The following is a 20,090-nucleotide window of genomic DNA, read 5'->3' as shown; positions in this document are numbered from 1 at the left end:
ATGTAGATACTTGAGATGAGCAACCAGGCAATTCCATGTGACAAGCCAGACCCCCAGAAAGGGTTTATCCAGACATGGAAGGGGAGATGACATTTTAACTGGCTCAGTTCAGGTATATGCCTCTCTTTTCATGAAGAGCCAGGCCAAGCCAGGCATCAAGCCAGTAACAAAAGACAAAACAAGGCTGTCATTGTCCAAATGTTTGGTTGGTTAGTGGCCAGAGGCCTCCAGTTGTACTACATTAACTAAGACAGATAACACTAGATAGGAAGGCTTGGCAAATGTATCAGCTGTTACTTTACATTGTAGGCTATAATAAAACATTTAACATTTTTCACATGTAATTGCATCCAGACATACACCAAATAGGGATGTGCCTCAAATGCTAACACATGGATCCCCATACAAAGCACCCAGACAGTCCCTTACCATTAATATAAAACATACCATATGCGTTATTGCCCAGACCTTTTAAGGACTCTTGGGACACATGCACAGCCCATGAAGTCAAGAAAAAGTATTTAGCGCAGTGATATATAGGATACATTCCACTATGTGATTGTGTGATTTATTATGTGGGTAGACATTAAAAACACATTCTTTTCCCAAGTTCAGATTCCCTCCAAGGGAGTGGGGTGGGGGGTGAGGAATGAAATACTTGCGTTTCTCACTGTCGGAATGATGTATTTTCCTAAAGGCCTACTAAGAAAACTCAGCCAGGCTTATTAGGTCAGTGTGTATATGTAGCTGTCATGTGTTATGTATACATCCCTCCTTAGGATGATGTGGCAAGTACAGATGTGAGTGGTTGCCTCTTTCTGTTTACTGAACCTAGGGGCTTCATTTCTATAGTCATGCAATTGTCAGACTGTCTTAGATAATGAAAAGCTGTTCAATCACTGTATACATATCCCGGATAACTGCGTATGAAGTGCATTACCACAAAATGTGCAGTTTCATACCGAAAGATGCGCTGGGTACAAGAAAGTGACATAGCTATGCGCAAAATGGAGGATTGTTGATTAAAAATATGTTACCCAGAATCCTTTCTACAGGCGAGATTTGAGAACACACATCATTTGTTTATTCAACTAAAGGATATTACATAATCTTCAAGGGCCAGGCCTTAATGGAATGTCTATAAATCCCTTACGTACCTGTTTTACTGTACATGGCATGACATCAGCCACAGAAATGTGACACCGCCTGAAACTACTAAATCAAAACCTTGCATGGCGTCTTTGCTAAATGTGATGGTGAACTGTACTGCGCTCACATCTGGTACATTTTACATATTAATTAATACAGCCAAGGGAATTATTGCCCTGGTGAACTGATAGCAGGAAATAACTTTTAGAAAAAAAAAATTCTCTGTTTTCTCTAGGGCTTTTCCTGCTTAGACTAATTCCTTTCCGTGAGGTTCCTATGAGACAGGAGGAACTGCGTTACTAGACGTATGGCAAATGAAATGACTAACAGCCACTTAAAATTCTTTTCTCTTCATATAATAAAAATAAAGTCCGTATATGAGACATACCATTTATACGCATTCATTTCTTTCGCTATTAGTTGAGTTACTGCTGTTTTTGTTGGCCCGTGTCCATGTGCTGAAAAGGGTTTTGACTTAAAGCAACAGAAACATATAAGCTGTCATTTCTTTGTTAAAATACAATGCTTCATTTGATCATTTTTCATATTTATTTTGTCAAATTATTTCTGTTCATTTACTTCTTTAATTATTTAGTTTTTTTTCCTCCACAGCCAGCCAATTTTCCACGTAAACTTTGTTTTTTAAAATTGTAAACCTCTTGAAAGGGGGACTCCTGAATTTTTTTTTAGTGTTTTTCAATTGCCTTGTGGCTGACTAAAAATCCTGAGCTGGGCAACAATTTTTTTGTGAAGTACAGGATATGCATATCTGCTCAGGACCTGATGTACCAAAGCTTTTCTAGAAAGAAACCACTGAAAATTCAGTGTCTTTCTGTGTAGTCCTTTTTCCAAACAAAAGAGATCTTCGTGCATAGAATACGATCTTTGGATCATTGCTTTCTTTGAACATGAGCAAATGATTTACCCATTATTTTTATTATTAAGTGTATTGATTTGTATAGCACCATTATATTTTGTAAAGCTGTACATTTCTGTAAAGGCGTACATTTTTTATTAACCCCTCGCAATTTTAGAGGCATGTCCCAGCTACAAGTGCTGTCTGCACAATTTAGGTATACCTGTGTTATATAAAAAAAAATGTTTTTTCTTCTTCCCTTAGACTACCGCACTGGTCCTTGCTTTACCCAGATTAGTAACCAGATGTGCCAAGGTCAGCTGAGTGGCATTGTCTGCACGAAGACCCTGTGCTGTGCCACAATTGGTCGTGCCTGGGGACACCCTTGTGAAATGTGCCCTGCTCAGCCACATCCATGCCGCAGAGGATTCATTCCAAACATCCGTACTGGAGCCTGCCAAGGTAAGTGATGGATGATCTATTCAGTGTTTAGGGTATAATATCAATACCAATACCAATGCTGAGTATAGTGTATTCCTTTCTACTTACAAAAATGACAATTCTGGTTACAAAACAACCTGGACAATTTCTTAATGCATGGCAAAAGATGCAATCTGACTAGGGGCCAATAAATAATCTAGTACTTGCTCCGAGGGAGAGTAAAATAAGTGTACTGAGATGGTGGTAGGTGGTAGGGGGACAGAAAGGTAATCTTTGTGCGCTTGTGTGGGGCAATAAGCAAAGGTTCGCTCAGGGTCCTAAGAAGTTAACAGATGTTTTATTTTGCTTGAGAGGCAATGTTTTATGTATCGGAGTTACAGTTAATTTCAGAAGTCAGCATTAGTCCTAGATCAAGTAACAGACCGTGGTGTCCTTCTTTGGTACACCTATACTTTGCTCATCAAGATACAGATACAGAAGTGTAGCATGAGACCACCTGTCCAGCATTATTACTGAGTGTCCTTAGAGGAATGAACAGTGGGTGGTAGAGTCAACAACCCACTGAGCACTTTCTTTTTTTGTGTAAAGCTTATCTGTTTTTCTTAATTTGTGGTAGTTTAAAGGGTTTTTAGGAACATAGGAATATCCATGTGAATTCCCAAAGTGTAAGGCTCATCTGCAGTTAATTGCTCTGCTAATCATTATAAATGAAGGCCTGTTTAGAGTTCTCTTGTCCTCCCTGCTGGGTGGCAGGAACCAGTCAACAGCAGTATGCAATAAACTAGGCTTAACTCTGTGGGAATGCACGTAAGAACATTAAGTCTTTAGTAGTAACTTTTATGTAGTGTTAAAACAGCACAGAAAGTAAAGAAAATCTATATTTGCCAATTAGTTCATGTTAATGAATAAAGCAGTACAAAGTAGTTGCAGGCAATATCCTCAAGGTCCTAGATGATATTAGAGTTACAATCAGAAAATATATCTTTTATGGGAGGTATTTCTGACCACCTAACAAATTAAATGTTGTGGTCAAAAGAAATTTTTCACAGTCAGACAAACTTGCAGTCGGCATGAGAACAGCCAGTTGTTAGCAATTATGCATGTTCTGGTATTTCTAGAATTAGATCTCTTTCTTTTTATTCCTTACATATTTTAATTTGGATTGAGAATTAGATTGAGATGTGGTTCAGTAACGCACATAAACATTGTAGCTATTAAGTACAGCAAGGCAGAACAGTTTGCAGTCTGGAAAAATAAGCATTCAAGGGCGTGATTTGGGTTTGTGCATATTTTTGTGCCCTGTGGATTTCTTTGGTGCAAGAAGGCAAGCCAAACATTTCTATACAGTAATCTAGCCGGGTATGCTTAACATCATGTTAACAAATTTGAGTGGGTCGTGGTTTGGTCATCAGGACTGTGGTTATTTTCCCATAATTATAACAATGATTGATTAAGATCTCCCAGCATGATTGACCAGTTTCACTTGATCAGTAGGCATGACGAAATCAATAAAAAAAAACCACAGACATATTTTAGTACCATAAAGAAATAGTGTTGTTTTCAAATCATTGGTCATCATTCCATTCTCCAACAAATTAATTTCTCAAAATGTCTACAATCATTGAGGAAAGGCCCTCTATGACACAAGTGTCCGGTCTGACGCAAATGTATAATTGTTTCTACATAAAGGTGATACAATAGAACACATAGCTATATTAAACAACAATTAATCAATTAAGCCTTTAATATGGATCAATCAAAGTATGTTCCTAACAAGCAACTTATTTACTTATTTATCAACTTATGATCATTGCAGCCACAAAACCCTCAAGTCATCATAAATAAAAGACACTCACAGATCAAATAAGATTAAACAAAATAAACTTGAAATGTTCATCAGAAGAAAGTAATATATTCTGTGTCAAAATTCAATTTGCTAGGAGCCAAAATAGTTTGTAAAGATCTGCCGCAAGTCTGGTCATGCTTTGTCCAGGCGAAGCAATACCAACAAAAGACGAACGTGCAGAATTCCTAATTGTGTTACAAGAATAAATCTTAATCCTAAGAATTCAAAACCTCTCCCTGCTTTAAGCCGTAACACACACTGTAAGGTACTGACATTTCATAATCAGGTTTTAACAATGAGCCCCAACTCTTGGTCATTGGACTATTACAAGCTCAGCTTCAAATGCTCTTTATATATGTGTGGAGCATGTGCATGGGAATTGTGTGATGAGAGCTATGGGAGTTCTGATGAAACTTCTGAAGGCCCGAAGCCTCAAACCTTGCATGAGATTCAATGCTGCTGCTATATGATAATAGTTTGGGCTGACAACATTAAAGAGGAATGCTAAAATAAAAATGTGCCCACATAATTTAAAAAACGATCATCAATAGCCTTTCCTTGTTGCAACTAATAAGTAAGTGCTGCATTAATCTTCCAGAGGAAATGCAAACAGAGAAACCTTTATCCATCCATCCATGTAACCGTGCCGAAGCAAGGACAGGAATGTGCAGCCTAATCCCCCTGCTGTTCGCAACATCTGGTTGCATTTAGCCATTTCAAATGCACTATTTCTCAGACCCTGCACAACTTGCATCAGTATTCCTTCCTGCTATAAATTGGCATCATGTTACTGGATATACATGCAACGTAGTTTTTTTTCCCATTGATTTGGTCATATTTTTGCTAGAAGGGTTGGGTAAAAAAGTGTTTAATTTTGTTTAATTGTAGACTAATCATCCATTGAAATATATTAAATCAGCAAAATAATGTTAGTGATAAAAAACATAGTCGAGAAAGTACTATTACGATCCATTAGACGTTTAAAACTAATTCTTATTTCATGCCGTGGTAGCATAATTGTGTTACTACAAAGCACAATCTTTGTCCCAGAGCTAAAAAAAAAGTACTTAAAAATACAAGTAACGGTGGTTATCTCACGATTGTGCATCTTTTGTCTGTTTTGTGTTTCAGATGTGGATGAGTGTCAAGCGATTCCAGGTCTCTGTCATGGAGGCAACTGTATCAACACTGTAGGATCCTATGAATGTAAATGTCCAGCTGGCCATAAGCAGAGCGAGACCTCCCAGAAGTGTGAAGGTAACAGTCTCAGAGTCAAACGATATAAATGACCATCTGCTGCCCCCTACAACTTTTACACCCAGACTTTAAAAAGAAAAGATGCACTTTTGTAACACCCAGAAATGCGTCGTAACACTAAAACAAACAAGTTAAGTCTGATAGCACACATTATTCACAATGTTTAAACCAAATACTCACAAGAGATTGTAGTATACACAATAAGGTATACTATAATCTCTTATCACCTTTTTTATGTCCCACTTTATTACTCTCCTCATTACCCCCTGTATTGCTACCCAACTAAAGCCTCATGCGTATATTTTGGCATGGTTTCCTGGTTTGAATCTTTATCCTAAAGGACCATCAGTTTTGGCCGTTAGATGCTGCTTTTCCCATTTGATGAGCGGAGGCTCTGAGCAGCTTAATGACATTTGGCTGCTACTCAGAGCTGAGCTGATCTAGGAAACAGAATGTGGTATCCATACTAGACGACTATAAAACACGTCTGCTTCACACACAAAGGTCTGTCTGAGCTTGCTGGTAACCATATGGCTGCCAGTGGGGATCCATATATCTTGGCTTCCCTTTAACATATTCACTTCCATAAATGTATTTTGGCTGGATTCGGTACCTTCAGAAGACACACTATATGTGAAGCCTGATTCGCATGCTCATTAGACCACTATAAACTAAATGCCACTTCCTGTCAAACTCATGGGTGTAACCATAGATCTCGTATCAATACCAATAAAAATAATATCCATTATGTTTGCAGTGAACATAAGAGTAACATTCATTATAAAGATGCATTTCTCCAATTCACTTATGCATTTGTGTAACTGGTATCATTTTTTTTGCAGATATTGATGAATGCAGCACAATTCCTAACGCGTGTGATGGAGGAGAGTGCACCAATACAGCTGGAAGCTATGTTTGTGTGTGTCCAAGAGGCTTTACCACCAGCCTAGATGGATCTCGTTGCATTGGTAATATTTTATTATCATTATAATCTAGCCCCTGCAAACATGAAGGCTTTCTTTCAGTGAGTGTGTTGACTTAATACTTAATCAGTCGATGCTTAATGAGAGTAATTAATATTGCTTTGTCATTACTTTGATTTCCAGTCTCCAAACTAGCTTTCCTAAGCCCTTATGCATAAAACTCGAAAAACTCAAACTATCTAAGTACATAATAAAACATGCGCCTACCATGAGGACACCCTTCTCCTCTGTTCAACTGGTCTTGCAAATTTACAACCTAAACATTTCCATTCCATTGCTCACTTCACTGCTTTACTAAAAAAGTTGCCACCTATAGCCATACTGTGCTGTAAATGATTTCACTTGGCTGGGGAAGAAAAGTAGGATCAGTCCTGGCTACCGTGAAATTAATTTTTAAAATGTGAAAAAACGAGTTCTCGCTTGTTAAATACCTGGTCACACACACCCTAAAATTCCAATTAAGTATATTTGTTGCATGCCCTTAGAAACCTGGAATAGTTCATATATGTCATGGTTCATTGTGTCAACACAGAAATAATAAACCAACGGGATAAATCTGACATTATACAAACACAGCAGTGTTTGAATATGGAAAAGACAAAAGGTCCTAACAACATGGGAATTACAACTGAAACAGTCAAGAATGGTCATGTTCATAAAGACATATAGACACTTCTGAGCTGTATTTTCTGGTTATTCTTCCACTCAACCTTTTCAGGAGACCCTCTACATTGTAAGCTTGTGAACAGGGCCCTCTACTACCTAATGTATTAGTATATCTTTCAGACTAGCAGTTCCAGTTTTGTTATACTCTTTGTGTTTATGCGCTGTAAGAATAGCTGCGTTGATTCCTGGCACTATATAAATAAAACCTAATAATAATCATAATATAGACCTGGAGGTTTCTGGGTAATCGCATGGGGTAACCTAACACGCATTTACACGTGCTAAATACCAACACCTTTATCAACTTTATTTGGCTGCAATGATTGTCTCTGTTTGGCCAAAAAGGCAGACTTTGGAACAACGTAGGACAACTCTTATCACGCGTATTTATTTATAAGCCGAGATATTGATTTGTGTCCAAATACGTTATCCCGTTCTGTACCTCTGTGATAGAAAGCTCCAACAAATAGTTGAATATCCACAATAAGCAATCAAACCAAAATCGTTGACTACAATGATGTCTATAAAAGGAAGTTATCTTCAGACAAATATGAAGGCGGTGTTTATGGTTTTGAGTAATATATTGGGATCTATTAGGGAAAAAAAATGGCCAGCACTGTCCCTCAAGTTTAAAGGCTTTATCAATAGGGCATATACAAGAACTATACCAGAGCTTGCTAAAATGGAAGAATTGTTGTAAGAATTGAGCCTTCAGTAATACCAGACTTTCTCTGCTACTGTAATACACAATATTACCATGTATTTTTTAGAATAAACCTAAAATAATTAATTCAACTTACTTTTTAAAAAAGTAAAAGTTAAATGTATTACTGGTGGGCCATAAGGGGTTGTGGAAAGGCTGCCATGGGCATAGCTAAGTAAACTGTTACAGGTTCAAGGCTGAGTCTAGCCTTGAGAGCTGAGCTGGTAGGGATTGCATGCAGGAGGGTGCACTGAGGCATTGTTTACCTATCCTAATTTGTTGGTCCATCTTGGCGCTGCTCTAGTGTGAAATATTAAAACCTGGATAATTGGTTTGTACAAGGCAACAAGAAAAAGCTTCTTGGCAGCTGCAAAGTGTTCACACCAATGCATCGTTGTACTAAACACCTGATTTACAACTATGCTTTCAGATACATTTTTAAGAAATATAGACATAAATAGAAGCCATTGTGCAAATAGTTAAAGATGTTCCATATATCATATGGTCATGTAAACACATATCTACATACATGGTTGCTACGCACCACTTCTTTGAAGCCCAAAGAAACAATATTCGGGAAAATAACCAAGCCTACTGAAGATAGCTACATAGAAACGTAAAAAAAAATGCTCCCTAATTATTTTCAATTACAGAACATGTTCTAGCAATTACCCAATGTTCCATGCTGCTGGGAGTGGGATTAATCCTGACCTTTATCCTTAATCATTTATTGTTAAAATAAAGGAATTTAGAATTTACCAAAAGTTGCATTTGTAGCTTTGAGGACAAAGCAACATGTGGTCTCATGGTTAAAGTCAGGTCAAGACCAGCTAACTGACTTTGCAAGTCAGCTGACAAAAAAATTATTCATTTAGTGTAAGCTAGTCTAGTGTAAGTGACCAGAACACTGGATTCAATACATATTTACCTCATTTAAAAATATATATAATATATTATTTTGTATTAATTATTATTATGTGATATTTTAGCACCCTACCATAGAACAATAATCATAACAGTGATGACACTGGGAGAAATATAAGGGGGGGGGTGGCTGAATTAAGGAGCAGGGTTAGCTCCAAATGACTTAAAATAGGAGAATTGGGAAGAATCTGAATAGGACCAAACCCACTCTCCCCACTTGGATATTAAATACTGACCTAGAGGCAGTGGCATGTGCTTGGGTGTTGACTTAGGCTAAATCCAGGGCAGTGCCCTAGCCACTTACTCTGTTTTCAGCATTCTCAGTGCCGAGCATCAGTATATGACATCATGGCTGTGCCACTCTTGTAACTGGCATATTAAACAGCAATGTATACGAGGGGTGGGCAAATGGGCGACAAGGATGGTTTTGTAGCAGAGGGGCTACCACCCAATGGATACTGATCATTTAGTTGGCCTAGATGAGAATATGCCTCTGGCCATCTTGCCAATAATCAGCTGATATACAGAGCCACAGGGTATGAATTTGAGTTCACAGGTATGATGATAACATACATACTATTGTTAAAAGACCCTCCTAACTATCATTTTAGCATTGCCACACATGTCCATTCTATGAACCTTGCACCTAAGTGACTGATGGTGACAGTATTCCTTACACCTATTAAATCCCCTAAACCCTAAGCTTTTCCTATGAGAATAACAAAAAGATGCATGCTGATGTTATGCCAGCCAAGATAAGAGTAAATGATGATAGGTTGCTCATGCCTGCAGTTGGACATTGGGTACTTGTAGTGTTATTGTACATCAACAACACCAGTGCTAAAGTTGCAATATTTATCCTTGGCCTTATTTGTTCCAAAAGACTACAGTCACAGATAACTCATGGTGTAAATCATGTGTGTTTTGTTTTCAGATCAGAGAGCTGGTACTTGTTTCTCTGCTTTGATTGGGGGTCGATGTGCTGGAGAACTTCCTGGTCAGTACACCAAGGGACAGTGCTGCTGTGATGCAGGACGCTGCTGGGCAATTGGTCAGACACCAGAGATGTGTCCTGTCAGGGGTTCTGGTGAGTGTCTCATCTCTTCAAGATAAACTTGCAACATGAAGTTAAATAACATGTAATTATCTGACCTGTGTTTTTGAAAGGTGAAGAATTTGTAAATTATATTTTATTTGGGATGATCTAAAGCTCCACGTAAAGTCATATTACAAACATGATAGCTATAGCAAGATGCCATAAAACGAAAATGGATGGGGGAAAGTATAGAAAAGGTAAATGTTAAGGGTTGAGAGGGTTGTATATTGTCTGTTAAGGTGGTTAGTCTGTGACACATTGTTATATCATGCTTTTGAATTCCACTTATTTGTGAGGGGCATGCAATAACAGACAGATAACTAACCTGTACTTACAAATGTATACAGATGAATACCGCAGGCTCTGCATTGAGGGCTTACCACATGGACCTGGATATCCTGGAACCTACCCAGGATTAGGCCCCGGTGGAATTGGACCAGGAGGACTTGGTCCCCATATGAATGGACATGGTGGAATTGGCCCTGGTATGATTGGACCAGGAGGCATTGGACCTGGTGGGGTCAGCCCCAACGGTCAAGGCTCAATATCTGGCTTGCCAGGCTTGGGCATCGGCATTGGTGAGAAATATATAGTTATATTACTGGAATGCAATTTATGAGGTATTTTTTAGGTAACAGAAACTTTACAACTTTCTTCTCTATCTTAGGAACTGCAACCCTAAATCAGACTGGAGATATATGTAAATTATTCACTAACTTGTGCCAGAATGGACGCTGTATCCCCACACCTTCCAGCTACCGGTGCGAATGTAACATGGGCTATAAACAGGACAACCGCTTGGAGTGTATAGGTAGGTGCTACAAGAGATTGTTAAAATTAAAAATGTTGGAGATCAGCTCAAAATATACTGTGCCATCCAGAAAACCCTGATTATCTAGCTGCACTTATTCCAATCTCCCCATCATTTGCCAGCTAAAAAATGTATTGACAGAGACCATTTTTTAACAGGGGAAATAAAAAAAATGAACACTGAAGATATGTTTCATGTATCTCCCAAAACTTCACTATAGGTGAACTTCCACATAGGGTTAGAAGTCTGATTATTTATAGAAATAATAAAAGTAAACATTCATGCCAGTACATAAGCAGGTTTCAGTTGTTAACGTAACCATACAAGGTAGGGAAAAATAAAATGTCAACAATGCCTGTCCCATTTCCTCTACCAAACTGCTCTTGAAATTAAATAATAATGTTTTGTTATTTGATGATATTTTCACCTTCTTTTAGATGTGGATGAGTGCTCAAGCAGCCCATGTATCCATGGTGATTGTGTGAACACACCTGGATCATACCACTGTAGGTGCCATGAAGGATATCAGAGCAACCCCACCAAGCAGGCATGCATTGGTAAGTTCCAAACTTTTTTTCTGGATAGTAAACAATATTAAATGATATTATTATTAATATATCATATATTAATATGCCGAAAGAAGAGACCTCGATAGTTGTGAAAGCTTGCAACCCGTTGTATCATACATATTTTTAATGTTTTACAGAGAAATATTTGTATAATTACTAAACCTCATCATGTCCCACCTTTTCAGATATCGATGAATGCATCATGAATGGAGTTATGTGCCGCAATGGCCGCTGTGTTAACACAGAGGGAAGTTTCCAGTGTATCTGTAATGCTGGTTTTGAAACTACTCCGGATGGCAAGAATTGCGTAGGTGAGTGTTGGTACCTGGAAAGGTTGGACTTGTGAATGTAATTGTGTATACAAATGGGTAAGTAGAAACTCAAAGGAACAGTTGTGTAATTTGTCTATTAGTTTATCTTATAGAGTGTTTAAGAAGAGAAATTACTGAGTTTCGGAGTGTAAATAGACATGCCAGCATGTGCTCATGCAGTAGACTAGATCTATCAAAGCTTGCCCCCTGTTGCCTGTTTTGTCTGCGGAAATAACAAAAAGAAACCACAAAAAGTAATGTTCTCTGAGGTTATGCATAGACGTCCTATACAAAATAAGGAAATGCAATGGAAAAATGCATTGCCACATCATTATTTGTATTATTACACAGTACAGCCTTAACGTGTGAGGATGGTGGCTTTTTTGTGTTACCAAAAAGAAGCAAGACTTAAAGAAACCTGAAATGGATTTAAAATGCATTGGCCAAAATACCTACTTTAAACAAAACCTGTCTGTCTTCCACAGATCACGATGAATGTGCAACTACAAACATGTGCCTCAATGGGATGTGTATTAATGAAGACGGCAGCTTTAAATGTATTTGCAAGCCAGGATTTGTGCTGGCACCAAATGGACGTTACTGTGTTGGTAAGTATATTTTTTAAATGTATCTACTAATCTACTGTATCTACTAATATATCAAATTCCACAAATTCTTCCGCATTTAGAGTTCTATAACTAAATGCAGCATTAGAAACATCATTCCTAGTATTGTTGAATGTCCAAAGAAATTCTGTAAAATTATGTAAAATAACATATCTGCTAATGTTTGTTTGCTTAGCAAGAGAAAAAATAGTCACCATATTTAATTATCGGTACTTTCATTCACTATGTGTTTCTAGAACATGCCTGCGATCAGTGTCAAGCATTTCAGAAGTAATTAGAGTTTTATTTATCTTTTAGAGGGCCTGTCTGGCCTTTCCATGCATATCTGTCATCCCAAATTGGACTTGATAACATCAAGCCCTATTAAAATGTTTAGTTTCCACCAAAACTTTCAATCGCTATGTATCCCTCACAGAGCTCTTTTGTATTTTCAGATGTGGATGAATGCCAGACACCAGGAATCTGCATGAATGGGCGATGCATTAACACAGAGGGTTCCTTCCGTTGTGAATGCTTGGGAGGCCTGACCATTGGCATTGATGGCCGAGTCTGTGTGGACACACATATGCGGAGCACCTGCTATGGAGCCATTAAGAAGGGAACATGTGCTCGACCTTTCCCTGGGGCTGTTACTAAATCCGAGTGTTGCTGTGCTAACCCTGACCATGGATTTGGAGAGCCCTGTCACCCTTGCCCAGCTAAGAACTCTGGTTAGTAGATTTGAGGGAACTACGTTTTGAGTCCTTTCTGTGACAAAAAAACCTTTTGTAGATGATCAGTTTATTCTACCCCTCTGAGTAAATGAAAGAAAAACAAGTGTTTATACTCAAGATATTACTTTCAAATATATTTCTTTGTAGCAAAAGAAGATCTAGTGGCTATTTGGATTGCATTTTTTTTTGGTATAGAGCCAGTGCAAAAATATATGCAAAACATTTGTTTATCATATGATGTTTGATTACACATACACTAAATAGTTGAACAATTGTCAGTACACTATGGCGTGTCTGGGCCTTGATACTTCTTAAAGGGAACATAATGCTAAAGATTTTTTTTCCAAAAGGATTGGAATGGGGAATTTGCCCTACATTCTTTAAGCAGTCCTAGCTAACAAATTCCCCTCTTTTTCTTTATGCGGTAACCTTGAGTAACCATCCGTTTTTACCAGCTTGCCTCTTTCCACTATAATAAGCATTATTACAGGATAAGCATGTGTATAAGTTCTAAAGTCTCTCTGCTGTCTGTTTATGCAGAGGAATTTCAAGCTCTGTGCAGCAGCGGCATTGGTATCACGGCAGACGGAAGAGGTAAGTGTATTTCATATTGTTCTTATTAGTATAATTTAAGTTTTACTTTTTCCCCCTTATTTCTTTGCATGTCTTTGTGTGCAGTTGTTTCTTCTCATTAGAGATGTTGGAATTGTTAGTCCTTGAGATATCATTGTTAAATACGTCTGTAGGTCCTCTTCAACTAAGAATGCTCATAAAAGAGCAACTTGAATTGGAAGTATTTAAAGTAGTTAAAAAGTAAGGTAATGTTTTTGTTTACTAAGGAAATTACTGTACTAGGGTGCCTATTTTTTAGCATTGTTTGAAACATTTTGCAGTTTGGTCTGTTTTGTTTTGGCACGTATCAAACTTTGCTCCTTATCCAATCCAGATATCAATGAATGTGCCCTAAACTCTGAGATCTGTCCCAATGGAATCTGTGAAAACTTACGGGGCAGTTACCGCTGCATCTGCAACTTGGGCTATGAATCTGATACCAGTGGCAAAAATTGCGTGGGTGAGTACTACAGTGGAAATGTTCGGGCAATGCAATGAGTTCAGGATTCACTGTTATTGATGTGAACGGGGATAGACGGTCACGTCTCTGCTCCCTTTTGCAGATGTCGATGAGTGTGCAGTGAACCGCCTTCTCTGTGATAATGGCTTGTGTCGTAACACACCTGGCAGCTACACTTGCACATGCCCCAAAGGTTACATCTTCAAGCCTGAGTCAGAGACCTGTGAAGGTAAATTGCAACTGGCCATGCCGTCTTCTGTCCTTTTAGTCAACACGCTTTCATATAATAGTCCACCATACTGATTTTTAGAATTTTTCACTCAGTTTAGACTATTTTAACTAACATAATTATTTATTGTTAAATGGTTTATAGTCTATTAAGTTATCTGTATGCCTTAAGATAAATTATTGTGACTTTTGGAAATTTTAGTATAGGCTACTATCCCGATAATGACAGATTACAATGGATTGCTTCATATGTGACACCAACAGGGTGGGGGAAGTGTATGTATGTTGTTCCAGGAACAAAGCGTTTCCTGTTTGATAACGTGTTCTTTTTCATATTCACAGATATTAACGAGTGTGCGTCTAACCCCTGTGTAAATGGTGTGTGCAGAAATAATGCGGGCTCTTTTGTCTGCGAGTGCTCATTTGGAAGTAAATTAGATCCTACTGGGACTATCTGTGTGGGTAAGTATAAATGTCTGCAGGTCATATACTGTTAATGTATGTGACGACTATGCAATAAGGGTCGGTCACATAATAACATACCTGCTGGCTTCCACTATACAGCGTCAGGGCTGTTTTGCCCTTATATTAAAAATAATATATACATAAACAGTACACATTATCAGTATACATTAATTTGTGATAATAAATATAGACATATAACATTTTGTTAATTTCCTTGTTTGTTAAATAACTTGTCTTAAGAAACGTAACCATTCCCATGCTCCCAACCAAATCCGGAATATCATTACCTTTTTTTATTGTGTACTCAATTTGCTTGAGTATTGCTTCTTTTGCAACATCATAGAGTGGTTGTTCCACTACAGGATCAACATTATACATGTTAGGTCCAGTTTAAATGCATTGTATTTAATATATTTCTACGGCCTTCTTCACCGTCTCCAGATAGCATGAAGGGAACTTGCTGGCTGAACATACAAGATGGCCGATGTGAGGTGAACATCAATGGAGCCACTCTAAAGTCCGAGTGCTGTGCTACCTTGGGAGCAGCCTGGGGAAGCCCCTGCGAGCGTTGCGAAATTGGTGAGCTACATTAGAAGGTTACTCAATAAATTTAGAACATGTGGCTTAAAAAGTAATGTGCTGACACTATTGTGTCTTTTTTTTTAGATCCAGCATGCCCTCGAGGTTACTCCAGGAAGAAGGGAGTTGCATGTGAAGGTGAAGTAATTTACTTACATCAGAAACTAATTCATATATAACACATTAATTGTAGCTGATACAGCCTCCATATTGTCTACCACTGTTACTACCACTTGAAACATACCCCAATCCATGTCATTCAATCTTTGTTAATAATGTGATTTGTAATTCATCACACTAAGATAAGCAACAGATATTACCACTAGCCTTATTTTGTCATGCCACTTAGAATGTTAACCTGATCTATTTAGCTATATCACGCTATAATTTCAAAATATCATGGTTATTCCCAGATGTGAATGAATGTGAAGTCTTTCCTGGTGTCTGTCCCAATGGGCGCTGTGTAAATACTGCTGGCTCCTTCAAATGCGAATGTCCAGAAGGCCTCACTCTGGATGGGTCTGGAAGGAATTGTGTGGGTAAGGAGACAAACTTTTCACGCAATCTAATGTTCAAGAATCAATGTGGATGTGTTTTCAACCTTTATTCACTCACCAATTTTTAACATGGTCAGTTAAAAAATATATCTCTCTCTCTCTCTCTATTCAGATGTACGTGTGGAACAGTGCTACATGAAATATGATGAAGATGAATGCACAGCTCCCCTGCCTGGCAAATTCAGAATTGATATGTGCTGCTGTTCTGTGGGAGCAGCCTGGGGCATAGACTGTGAGGAGTGCCCAAGACCTGGAAGTGAAGAGTACAAGACCATCTGTCCAAGAGGACCTGGCTTTGCCAACAGAGGAGATATTCTCTCAGGCCGACCATTCTACAAAGGTACTGTCCTCACTTTTTAACTTTTTGAAATAATTCCTAGTTCCTTCAATCATTATTCTCGAAGCACAGTATTAATGTTCTGTGCACATGTCAAGTATCTGCTAAATATTCTCTATTTGTCACTTTCTAATGAACTATAATGTTGTAATTTAGCATTAATTGCATTAACCAAGGGTGGGGTCATATTCATAAGCTTTAGGGACAGGAGATAGAAAACAATCTGGATGATTGGTTCTTAAGATGTGTATTCTTCCTTTGCAAATTTACCCCACAATCATGTGGTCAACTGATCATGGTCAACTGTGATGTAGCCAGACAAATCGTAACATTTAGAACGACGATCATAATTTTATCATGAATACTAGCACATATGAAATATTGTTAGTGAAATATTACCCTGCATTCAAGGAAGTTTTCATCTTGACACTGAGAGTATTTCATGCAGGATTGTCGCCACACTGTGTTACTAATTATGTGTTTTCATTTTACTTAAAATAGTCATCCTCTTTGTCTGTTTTCCACTGTACAGATGTCAACGAGTGTAAAGTATTCAACAGCCTCTGCTCTCATGGGACATGTCGTAACAGCATTGGTAGCTTCAGGTGTATGTGTGACAGTGGCTTTGCCCTGGATGCCGAAGAAAGGAATTGTACAGGTAGGGATATGTGCCTGTGGATTTTGAAAAGCATAGAAGAAACCAAGCAATACATTCTGTTGGCTAAGCACTGTTCTTCAACTTGGACAGACCTCTCTTTTATTCACGGTTCACATTCCCATCTGCTTCCTCTTATCTTCATTCCGTTTTTACATGGGGGAACTGATCACATACATAAAGTGTTAATTTGTGTCTGTGCATTCAAATTTATAGTTTGGAATGCCCCAGGCAATTATTTGTACTCATTCTTATTCCACCTTTTTAGTATGCCTGCTGACTTAGTTATCTTCAACTAAATAGTGCATTTTGGGGATATTGTATATATTGTATATGAATGCAAAGATTTGTTTCAGCCATACAGAGGGTATAATATTGTTTTTGGGTTTTTTTTTTGACAAAGCTTGTTCCTTTCTCAAAACTGAACAACTGTCAACAGAGCAAATACATTTTGTTATTCAGAATCAGGCTTCTATGTAGATTTCTTTTATAATGATATAAAGTAAATAAATTTCATAGGTCCCGTGGCATGTTTTCTTAGTCACACAAATAATTGTAAGCGTGTTGCTTTTTGTGATTATTAAACCGTTGTGTGCAAAGTTACAAAATCAATTTTCGGAATTACAAAATCAAATTTGACATCACAAATACTGTATATATCGTAATATACAGCAACTTACTTATTAGTTCATTAATTTCTGCTGGTACTACTCTACCTGACTATCTTTTTTACTATAGTGTTTTTTTAACTTCCAAAAGAGCCAACACAGACTCAAGGGGACGCGATCACTGACATTGTCTCTCTTTCTGCCCTTCAGATATAGACGAGTGCAGAATTTCCCCAGACCTTTGTGGACATGGAACTTGTGTCAACACTCCTGGGAGCTTTGAGTGTGAATGCTTCAGCGGTTATGAAAGTGGTTTCATGATGATGAAGAACTGCATGGGTAATTATATGATAGAAAATATGTGCATGGAAATGTTAGCATGGGTTCTGCTGGATTCCATTAGTCAATTTAAAATGTTCTTTTCACTGAGAATATAATCGAGAATGTAATTCTTTTTGATTGCCTACTGGAAGAATATTACAAATGGATGATTATTATTTATTGTGTTTTTGGTTCTTTTGTGAGAGATTTGTATTACTGAGACTATTAGAAGATTACTGACTCCAAACCGGAGGGGAATATTTGGTCGTGAGACCAGAAAACAAACATCATTTCTCTTGAATTTCAGATATTGATGAATGTGAGAGAGACCCACTGCTCTGTAGAGGAGGAACCTGCATTAACACAGATGGCAGTTTTGAATGTATCTGTCCACCTGGCCATGAGCTGACTTCTGATGGCACCGCTTGCATTGGTAAGACAGGGGAATTCCCAGTATGAAGAAATATTCCAGTTAAAATACAGACTTGCTTATTGTAGAAATCTATGGTAAACCATCAGTGTCTACATACACAAATTAATTACATAATATTTTTCCCCATAGACATAAATGAATGCTCCTTGAGTGACAACTTGTGCCGAAATGGCCATTGCGTGAACATGATTGGAACCTATCAATGTTCTTGTGACTCTGGATTCCAGTCGACTCCGGATCGTCAAGGCTGTGTGGGTCAGTAATTTTCCACTGACGTTTTTGGTAATTTGTCAGTAGCTGCTTATGTCAAACATGTGAGCTCTGTGGGAGATTTGATATAACTGGTTCTTTATTTTTTTCAGATATTGATGAGTGCACCATTATGAACGGAGGCTGTGATACCCACTGTACCAATTCAGAAGGCAGCTACGAATGTAGCTGCAGTGAGGGTTATGCACTAATGCCAGACAAGAGATCCTGTGCAGGTAGCTAACGATTAGTGTTCATAATATTATGAATGCCCAATATTGGGTTAAACAGTATAGACACCCTGCATTCATATTTGCATCAACATATTCATGTGTGATGTTACATTTATATTTTCAATTTCTACTCCAGATATTGATGAATGTGAGGATAATCCAGGTATCTGTGACGGAGGGCAGTGCACAAACATCCCTGGAGAATACCGCTGCCTTTGCTTTGATGGTTTCATGGCCTCACTGGATATGAAGACTTGTATAGGTGAGCGTTGCATTGCCTCGTCAAGCTTTGTTGGCCCAGTAAATAATTGTAACTAAATTTAGCATGACGGTATTTTGTCGGATGTATTAATGTTCTAAACTAGTCCACATCATTGTAATCCTGAGTTCTTCCTTTGTTACAGATGTTAATGAATGTGACCTGAATCCTAACATCTGCCTTCATGGAGATTGTGAGAACACCAAAGGCTCCTTTATCTGTCATTGCCAGCTGGGTTATTTCGTGAAGAAAGGAACCACCGGCTGCACAGGTATCTTACTTAGTTTCCAGTGAAAGAGAAGGACCTAATTAATTATTATTTTTCTGTTTCTATGCTCAACATTGCAGAGATAAATTCATGAGTAATAACCATGCAGATCATGAGAACAGGGATTTAAAAAACCTTAAATATGTATTGCTTTAAATAGACATATTAGAACATTAAACGTTTGCACACAAAATGTACTAATTTCCACCCCTCTACACTAATATCACAGATGTTGACGAGTGTGAAATAGGAGCGCACAACTGTGACGTACATGCCTCTTGCATTAATGTTCCTGGGAGCTTTAATTGCAAGTGTCGAACTGGCTGGGTTGGAGATGGACTGAAATGCATTGGTAAGATGAAGATGAATAATACTTGGTACTATATGTAGCTTATTCTTTTTAAGTGTCTAATTTCAGGAATATGGTATAATCACTTTTATTATATACATTTATCCGCCCCACTTGTAATCAGTATTGTGCATTGTACTCTAGAGGTCTAAACAGTATTTGTGATGCTTAAAAAAAACCGTGTAAGTTGTTTTTGTAAATATCAGTATGTTACGTTCTCTTTCTGTTATATTAGCATCTGCAAAACATGCAACTTAGAAAAGAAGCTCATATGTTGAAGCGATATGCATTTTTCCTTAACTGTATCTCCACTTTATCTGCTTCCCTATAGACCTTGATGAATGTTCTACTGAAGAACACAACTGCAATGTGAACGCCAACTGTGTTAACACCCCTGGTTCCTACCGCTGCTCATGCAATGAAGGATTTAACGGAGATGGATTCACATGCTCTGGTAAGATGAAGATCTTAGAGAACCTATAATATGTCCTCCTGATTATATCTTGCTCCAGCTGTAACCCTTTTG

At 38.0% G+C, this 20,090-nt stretch overlaps 1 protein-coding gene across 1 annotated transcript in view; it reads left to right on the top strand.

Moving 5' to 3' along the window:
- The window catches only part of LOC128490651 (fibrillin-2-like), an 82,906-nt gene that overhangs the window by 38,032 nt on the left and 24,784 nt on the right, over positions 1-20,090 (top strand). The window contains exons 7-33 of the mRNA XM_053462637.1: positions 2,270-2,467; positions 5,424-5,549; positions 6,392-6,517; positions 9,760-9,912; positions 10,269-10,499; positions 10,589-10,732; positions 11,170-11,289; positions 11,487-11,612; positions 12,098-12,220; positions 12,673-12,948; positions 13,492-13,545; positions 13,898-14,023; positions 14,127-14,252; positions 14,594-14,713; positions 15,158-15,295; positions 15,383-15,433; positions 15,709-15,834; positions 15,965-16,192; positions 16,722-16,847; positions 17,663-17,791; positions 18,081-18,206; positions 18,336-18,461; positions 18,569-18,691; positions 18,825-18,950; positions 19,093-19,218; positions 19,445-19,567; positions 19,896-20,018. Of these exons, the coding sequence (XP_053318612.1) occupies positions 2,270-2,467; positions 5,424-5,549; positions 6,392-6,517; positions 9,760-9,912; positions 10,269-10,499; positions 10,589-10,732; positions 11,170-11,289; positions 11,487-11,612; positions 12,098-12,220; positions 12,673-12,948; positions 13,492-13,545; positions 13,898-14,023; positions 14,127-14,252; positions 14,594-14,713; positions 15,158-15,295; positions 15,383-15,433; positions 15,709-15,834; positions 15,965-16,192; positions 16,722-16,847; positions 17,663-17,791; positions 18,081-18,206; positions 18,336-18,461; positions 18,569-18,691; positions 18,825-18,950; positions 19,093-19,218; positions 19,445-19,567; positions 19,896-20,018 (3,720 nt within the window). The remainder of the gene's footprint in view (positions 1-2,269; positions 2,468-5,423; positions 5,550-6,391; positions 6,518-9,759; positions 9,913-10,268; positions 10,500-10,588; positions 10,733-11,169; positions 11,290-11,486; positions 11,613-12,097; positions 12,221-12,672; positions 12,949-13,491; positions 13,546-13,897; positions 14,024-14,126; positions 14,253-14,593; positions 14,714-15,157; positions 15,296-15,382; positions 15,434-15,708; positions 15,835-15,964; positions 16,193-16,721; positions 16,848-17,662; positions 17,792-18,080; positions 18,207-18,335; positions 18,462-18,568; positions 18,692-18,824; positions 18,951-19,092; positions 19,219-19,444; positions 19,568-19,895; positions 20,019-20,090) is intronic.

Source organism: Spea bombifrons, chromosome 1, assembly GCF_027358695.1.
Source record: "Spea bombifrons isolate aSpeBom1 chromosome 1, aSpeBom1.2.pri, whole genome shotgun sequence".
Classification (NCBI taxonomy): domain Eukaryota; kingdom Metazoa; phylum Chordata; class Amphibia; order Anura; family Pelobatidae; genus Spea; species Spea bombifrons.
Note: the sequence above shows the minus strand (reverse complement) of the source record. Positions and strands in the feature narration are given on the sequence as shown.